This window comes from Gekko japonicus, unplaced genomic scaffold (assembly GCF_001447785.1).
Source record: "Gekko japonicus isolate JY-2015 unplaced genomic scaffold, Gekko_japonicus_V1.1 scaffold1368, whole genome shotgun sequence".
In the NCBI taxonomy this organism is placed as follows: Eukaryota; Metazoa; Chordata; class Lepidosauria; order Squamata; family Gekkonidae; genus Gekko; species Gekko japonicus.
In genome coordinates this window covers 43063-50944 of record NW_015160881.1, presented here as the reverse complement: position 1 = coordinate 50944, position 7882 = coordinate 43063, and the positions used below count along the sequence as shown (strand labels likewise).

Here is a 7882-nt window from a genome sequence, read left to right as displayed (position 1 = left end):
GGTTAGGATTTACAAAGGAAGGGGGGGGAGGGACAGCTGAAGTGACTCCTGATGTTGATGCACAGAAACACAAAGTTAAGCATACATATAAGATGTTACCTTAATAGGCTTCTTGTAGTCTATATTTTTTGTCTTCCTTAAGACTTCCATGGCATCCCCCACAATATTGTCTCTGCGCACTATTAAGATTAGACATGGATTGACAGATTCAAATACTGGGAGAAAAATAGATGAGAAATTCTGTCTGTGAGCCTGGTCAACAGCCACCTGGGAAAAACCAAGTAAAAGCCTCAGTGGTAGTAGCTGTAGTAATGAACACTGGATGCATGGTAGGGCTCAACGTTCCAGCTAATCGACATTTGGCTAGTGATATTTCTCGCTTCTGGCACGGCTAATGCCTCGTCCAACACTGCCCAGGCTACCAGTTAAGATCTGTCTCCCCAGCCCTGCCCCCACCCCTTCAGGGGTGAGGTAGATGGCAACCAGAGACATGGCTTTTTCTTTCAGTAGTGGCCTTTGAATAAATAACTAGTGAAAGATAAGCAAAGTTTCTGTAATTAACAACTATTATTCAAACCAGATTTGAGTGCCACTTTGTGAGTCACACTTTTCCTACATGGAGGTAAACAGCAGACAGGAAAAAGCATGCATGTGGTCATCATCAGATATTAAGCATGAGCCACAGTTTACCGCTATGTTCTGTGGATCAGGCTTTTGCTAAGAGTGATATAACCACATTTTGCTGGAGTCTATGAGGCGGTGGCATGTCTGGAATGCTCTCCCAGTCTCCTGTGCAAAAACTTGATCCCTCAAGAAACTGGGGGTGGGCAGGGCCGGCTCGCTGCCTGAGCCACCAGCCAAGTGCCAGCTGGTGCCACAGCATGGACTGACCTGCTGCTGGTCAGCCACATCTGAAGTGGTAAGGCTCCCGGGGGGGGGGAGGTGTTTCATGGTGGTTGGCCATGTGGAAAGAGGCACCCAGTTACCCACCCCACCACTCTGGCCAGCCTGATTTAAGTACAAGGATGGCTGCTGTGGTCCCAGACAGCATGGCAATCTACCATTTTGGTTAGCACCTGGCCCACCTGCTTTTGCCAGATCTGGCTCTGCCAGGTTTTACAGAAGTCTCTAAGCAAGAACGGAGGCAGACAGGCGAAAGAAACTTGAGGCTGGGACTAGCCCTCTGTATGATCAAAATTGAGTACCCTAAAACAGTGGGGCTAGCTTATCAAGGAGCCAAGGTATGCAGACCTTTGGAACAGTCCAGTGAAGCACAGTCAAGGTAACCAAATGTTGTATATTTCGATCTAATCAAGTACTCAGAGTTAAAAATCTAACCAATGACTGCCTTCATTCCCTTAATACAAACCAATCAGATTACTTCACATGAGCTCTCGTTCATATAATATAACCTTATCAAGCCTTTCCAACCTCTGATCTCTCCCCTCCTCCTCCAACTGGAGAGGTTTCATCGGCTGTGCACTCACTCCTGCATCAATCAGAGGTGCTAGTTCTGACTTTCCCAGACTGCCTCTTGGCAAGCCCACAGATGTCGGCTTATGTTAGCTATTGTATTTTACCCCTTCCCAGTGCCAACTTGCACACATGCCTGCACCCCTGCTTGCAGTTCCTGTCAGTGTTCTAAATCAGACCCAGTCTTGCTCTTTGAGTTTTTTTGTCTGGATTTGCCCCTGGTAAGCTCCCTTCCTTGGACCGCAAGCCCTAGCTGGTATGCTCACTGGAGAAACACTTGAATGAAGCCACTCCTTCTCTCTGTCTCTTTCCTTTGCTTACTTTTTTCTCCCTCTCTCTTATTCTCCAAGGATCACAGTGCACTGCAGGATTTGGTACTGATACAGATGGGTGGTGTGGTATTTTTGTACTGTAATGTATTGAAATAATGCTATAACTGCTTCCCTATAAAGCCTGGTTCTCCTGTATAAATTTATATCTGATTGTTTCAATTGTTTGTAACCTCTTGATTTCCTTTCTAAGCCTGTTTTGGACCTTCATCACTTTTAATTTCAATCACAAACCAGTGGGAATGCTCTGTTCATTCCTCTCCATTTGAGTCTGGACCCCAGATATGCTTGCACAGATATGGAAGATTACACATGTCACTATGAGCACATCTGGTAACAAGGCAGTTACTGTGCACTAGAGGTGTGCATTCGACTCTATTCGAGACAGAAAAAACCTTATCAGTATTTATCGGCTATTCTTTCAGCTGGATATAGAGGGAGGTGTATTTTCAGTTATCGAGCATAGCCAATCCTGGATAAGTCCCAAAACATTCAGGATTATCCAGGAAAACAGGATAGCCACAGTTAAACGACGTTTAAAGAGACTGCACTCCCTTTAAACACCATTCTGGGTGAAGTGGCAACTTCACAAGCGCATTTAAAGGGACCACAACACCTTTAAATGCCTTCGGCTCCATTATAGCCTATGAACCCCATAGGCTATAATGGGGAATTATATGGGGGTATGCGAGGCTCTGGGGGGGGATCTGTTTTTTTTTAATTATTATTTTCCTCAAAAAAAAAAGTAGGATACAGAAGGGAAGAAAGAGTAAGGGGAAAATATAAATTCATCAGGTTTCTCAAATATTATGAGTTGTTATGTAGAACAGGAAAAATCAGATGTATTACCAAATGTATTACATATTTCAAATATAGAAGCAGACAATAAAACATCAATATTACAGAATTTGAGGAAAGATTCTCTCTTTAAAGAATAAACGACTTTCCTAAAGTTGGCGATAATTAACGATAAAAGAGATTACATCTTTAACAATTTTATTTGTATGCTAAAATTAAGTCATTCTAAAAACCTTAATACTGTCTTAATTGTTTATCTGAATCTACATTTTATTCTTACTAATTATTTAATTACTAGTGGAATATAGAATAAAATATTGAAACGATAATCAATATCTTCATCACCTTTAATATGATATTCAGATAATTTCAAAATTAAAAAAAGTTAATTATTCCCATAGTATGAGTAATAAGCTTGCCATTTCTGCTGAAATTCTTTGAGCGTCTTTTGTTTATATAATTGGTTAGTTTTGCCAATGTTGCATACTCAACTAGTGGTTTTTTTCCAGATTTCTATTGTAGGACAGTCTTCTGTCTTCCATTTCATTGCAAATATTACTCTGGCAGCTGTCCACATATATCTCAGTAGGTCTAGTGAGGTTCTGTCTATATTATCTGGTAGGATTCCCAATAACATAGTCTATTGTTTTATTGGGGGAAGGGATCTGTTTTTTGAGGTAGAGGCACCAACATTTCAGCGTAGCTTCTGGTGCCTCTACTCAAAAGACTCCCCAAGTTTCAAAACATTTGGACCAGGGGGTCCAATTCTATGGGCCCCCAAAGAAAGTGCTCCCATCCTCCATTATTTCCAATGGAAGAAAAAACCCCAGCAAAAAGCAGGGACTGATGTCAAACCAGATAGTCTCTACAGTCGAAACTGAAGGCGGGGGGGGGGGGATTTCTGCAGACCCAGTGCCATTTTTGGCAATCCCAGCTCAACAAATCCAAGCTGGGGGGGAGGGGTTGCAAGCCTAGCACAGCCAGTACATGTACAGAATGCCCAGCAGTACCAATGCCACTGCAATGCCAGCTCAACAGATCCAAGCAAGGGGGGGGGTTCCAAGCCTAGCATAGCCAGTGCATGCACAGAGTGCCGAGCAGTACCAGTGCAACGTACTAGTGCCCAGCAAAACCCAGTGCCTTCCCTTAAATGCTTTTTTTCCTCCACTGAAAACAATGGAGGATGGGGGCATCTTCTTTGGGCACTCTATACATGCACTGGTTCTGCTGGGCACTCTGTACATGTGCTGGCTGTCCTGGGCTTGCAACCCCCCCCGCTTGCATTTGTTGAGCTGGCATTGCCACAATGGCACTGGTTTCGCTGGACACTCTGTACATGAACTGGTTCTGCTGGGCACTGTGTACGTACACTGGCTGTGCTGTACTTGCACCACCCTTGTTTGGATTTGCTGAACCTGCATTGCCACAGTGGCACTGGTTCTGCTGGGCACTATGTACAGGCACTGGTTTATTTATTTATTTGCATTTTTACCCCGCCCTCCCCGTGAACGGGCTCAGGGCGGCTTACACAGGGGCACAAGCCCATACATAAAAACAATGTAAAACAGTAAAAAACCAGGTTGCTTACCTGTAACTGATGATCTTTGAGTGGTCATCTGTGCATTCACACCCATGAGATCTAGTGCGCACGCGCTGGATTGATCGGCATTGTAGCAAGCTCTTAATGGATTTTCGCGCCCAGACCTTGGGCATGCGCAGGAACCCCACCGCGCATGCCCAGAGGGGAGGGCGCGGACATCCCGCCAGTTCCTTCAAACCACAGCAAATCAACCCCTATTAAAAATGTAGAAGCTGACAGCAGCGGGGAAGGAGGGCGGGTGGTGTGAATGCACAGATGACCACTTGAAGATCATCAGTTACAGGTAAGCAACCTGTTTATCTCCGACGTGGTCTCTGTGCTTCACACCCATGGGAGATTAGCGAGCAGTGGCCTACCTGGAGGAGGGTGCTGGCAGGTCCTTTACTGTGTAGCCGAAGATAGAATGCGACGTCCCATGTTGGTATTAGAGTTTTTGCGGATGTCTAGGGCATAGTGCCTGATAAAGGTGTTAGGCGTGGCCCATGTAGCGGCTTTGCAAATGTCCGTCAGGGGCACTCCCTGGAGGAAGGCAGTGGAAGCTGCAACAGCTAGACTTGAATGAGCCCTGATAGGGCCGGGCAATGGCTGTTTGGCAATCAGGTAACAGAGGCGGATGAGACCCGCAATCCACCCTGAGAGGCACTGAGCCGTGATGCGAGTCCCCAGTCTTGATGGTGTGTACAAGACGAATAGTTGGGAGTCACGTCTCGCTGGGCGGGTTCTGTTCAGATAGAACAGGAGCGGACGCTTCACATCCAAGGAGTGTAACAGTCTGTCCTCTGAGGATGTCGGAGCCGGGAAGAAATACCGGAGGAAGACCTCTGCCTGTAGGTGGAATTCTGACACTACCTTTGGCAGGAACAAGATGTCAGGTACGAGGCGGACAACATCTGGAAAAAAGGACAAGTATGGCGTGTCATGCCTGAAAGCCAGTATTTCTCCAACTCGCCTTGCAGAGGTGACAGCAACCAGAAAGGTTGTCTTCCACGACAGACATTTCATATTGCAAGTTGCAAGTGGCTCAAAGGGTTTCCTCTTGAGCTGGCGATGAACTAGAGGAAGGTCCCAGGGAACGACAGGAGTTTTGACAGGAGAGTAGAGATGCAATAAATCTTTTAAAAAACGTTTTGAAAGTGGACGGGAAAACAGTGTGCATCCGTCAACTTGAACATGGTAGGCTGAAAGGGCGGCCAAATAAACTCTTAACAATGAGTGGGAAAGTCCCGAGTCAGCGAGGGATAGGAGGAATTGGAAAACTTTCTCGAGACCTGCGGAGGTGGCTCGAGGGGCATCATCACCAAGGGAAGAACAGAGCCTTTGCCATTTATAACGATAGGACCTTCGCGTAGTAGGTTTTCTGGCGTTCAGCAGAACATTTGCTACGCGGGTGGGAAAACTATTGATGTTATTCTCCACGCTGTCAATTTCAAGCGTGGTATGTCGTGATGTAGGAGAGGGGAGTTGGACAGGAAGAGGAGGTCCTGTGCCGGAGGGAATTTGTGGTATGACAATTCGAGGATGGTCAAGAACCATGGTTGCCTCGGCCACCATGGGGTTATCAATATGCAGTCCGCGCTGTCTCTGACGATTTTGTGGACCACTCTCAGAAGCATGGGTAAGGGAGGGAACAGGTAAAGGAGGTTCTTGGACCAAGGATAAAGGAGATTGCCTCCTAGAGAATGTGAGTCCCTGCCTCCTCGGCTGCAAAACAGAGAACACTTTTTGTTGGCTCTGGTGGCAAAAACATCGACTTGGGGAGCTCCCCACCTGTGGAAGAGTGGGAGGAGGTAGGTCGGGTTCATTTCCCACTCGTGGAGACTGAGCCCTGCTCGACTTAGATGGTCTGCCTGCCCATTCAGGCGTCCTGGAATGTGAGTGGCTATCAAGAAGACGTCGTGGGCGATAGAAAGGTCCCATATCTGGATAGCAAGTTTGCAGAGACGTAGGGAGACCGTGCCTCCTTGTTTATTCATATAGCTGAGTGCAGTGGTATTGTCTGTGAGGACCGTAACACATTTCCCTTTGATCATTGGTAGGAAGCTCGTGATAGCGAACTGTATTGCTAGCAGTTCCAGGAAGTTTATGTGCCGACCTTGTTCGTGGGTGTTCCACTTGCCTCCCACACACATGCCCATCATGTGAGCACCCCAGCCCGACAGGGAAGCATCCGTGGTCAGGGTGATTTGGGGTGATGGAAGATGGAAAGGTGCTCCCTGGAAGAGATTGGAAGGGACAGTCCACCAAGTAACAAGTCTCGTATGTTGGGAGGAGGGGTTAGGACGACGGTATGTGCGTGTAGACGACACATCTTTCGTCTGGCAAAGACGAGGACCAACGTAGTTGCGGCCATGAGGCCAAGAAGCCTCTGAATTTGGAAAGCCGTGACCGAAGGCTGGGTAAGGACGACATTGGTTAGGGAAATTATGTCTGCCGCTCTGTCTTGTGGCAGGTAAGCCATGCATGTCTTGGAATCCAGTATAGCACCGATGTACTGTATTCTTTGGACTGGACGCAAATGAGACTTCTCATGATTGACCTGGAGGTCTAAATGTTCTAATACTGCCAACCTCTTGGTGATGTTTGAGACCAGGGCGTTCTTTGAACGCGCTACCAGGAGCCAATTGTCAATTTAGGGGTAGATGGAGATACCCCTGAGATGAAGAAAAGCTGCAACGACAATCATAGTCTTTGTAAAGACCCTCGGGGCTGTAAAATAGCGGGAATAGAATCCTTTCCTCTGCAAATGAGGTGGTACCGGCTCGATGGCTCCCTTGTGCAGAAGGACGGAAACCTCTTCCAGGAGAGGTGGGGAAGGGAGTGTGGAGACGACGACAGGAGTAATGGGGTTCTGGTGGAATTGGATACGGTAGCCTCGGGTCAAGATGGATAGTACCCATTCGTCTGAGGTGATATGACGCCAGGTGTGAAGGAAGGGTGATAGATGGGTTTGCACTGACTTGGTGAAAGGGAAGTAAAAAACCCTGTTTGGTGTGAGAAGAGTTTTGCCCAGATCCAAACCGTGGTTTTTGGCCTCCTGAAGAAGTCCACAGTCTCCATTGTCTGTCAGGAGACTGACAACTTGGGGTACGCCTTTGCCAGGGCCTGGACCTGTTACGAGGACAGTATTGTTGTCTCGCAGAGGATGACACTCCCAGAGCCCGAGAAGCCTTTATACACTTATCCATATCCTGGAGTATGGAATCGGTAGTGCTGTTAAAGAGACCGAGGCCATCAAATGAAAGGTCCTCGACGTAAGACCTAGTATCTATAGGTAGACTGGTATTACGGAGCCAGGAATGTCTCCTCAGAGCTACTGCAGAGGCCATCGTTCTTGAGGAGGCGTCTAGGGCATGTTTTGAAGTGTTGATCTGCTGTTTTGCCAACACCATGCCTTCCTTTTGAATAACTCAGGTGGGAGAATAAAAATTCAGCTCCAGTTTCCTGGACTCTGTACATGTGATCCAGGTGTCTTGTTGACACTGGGGCTGACGAAGGCTTCTCCCATGGTGCCTTAGCGGCTTGTAGAAGGACCGTAGACATCGGTAACACCAAAGTGGCAGAGGTATCGAGCTGTACTATATCAAAAACTGCATCAGACACTTGAGGGTGTTGTTGGATGACCGAGAGGCCTAGGGAATGGGCCATTCTTTTGATGAGATCTGTATATGACGTGAGATTGTCA

General features: G+C 47.1%; 1 protein-coding gene across 5 annotated transcripts in view; it reads right to left on the bottom strand.

Moving 5' to 3' along the window:
- HERC4 (HECT and RLD domain containing E3 ubiquitin protein ligase 4) overlaps nt 1–7882 on the bottom strand; it is a 53596-nt gene that overhangs the window by 7115 nt on the left and 38599 nt on the right. For all 5 annotated transcript variants that reach the window (XM_015423232.1, XM_015423255.1, XM_015423240.1 and 2 more), the window contains one exon: nt 100–267. In XM_015423232.1, coding sequence (XP_015278718.1) covers nt 100–267 — 168 coding nt within the window. The remainder of the gene's footprint in view (nt 1–99; nt 268–7882) is intronic.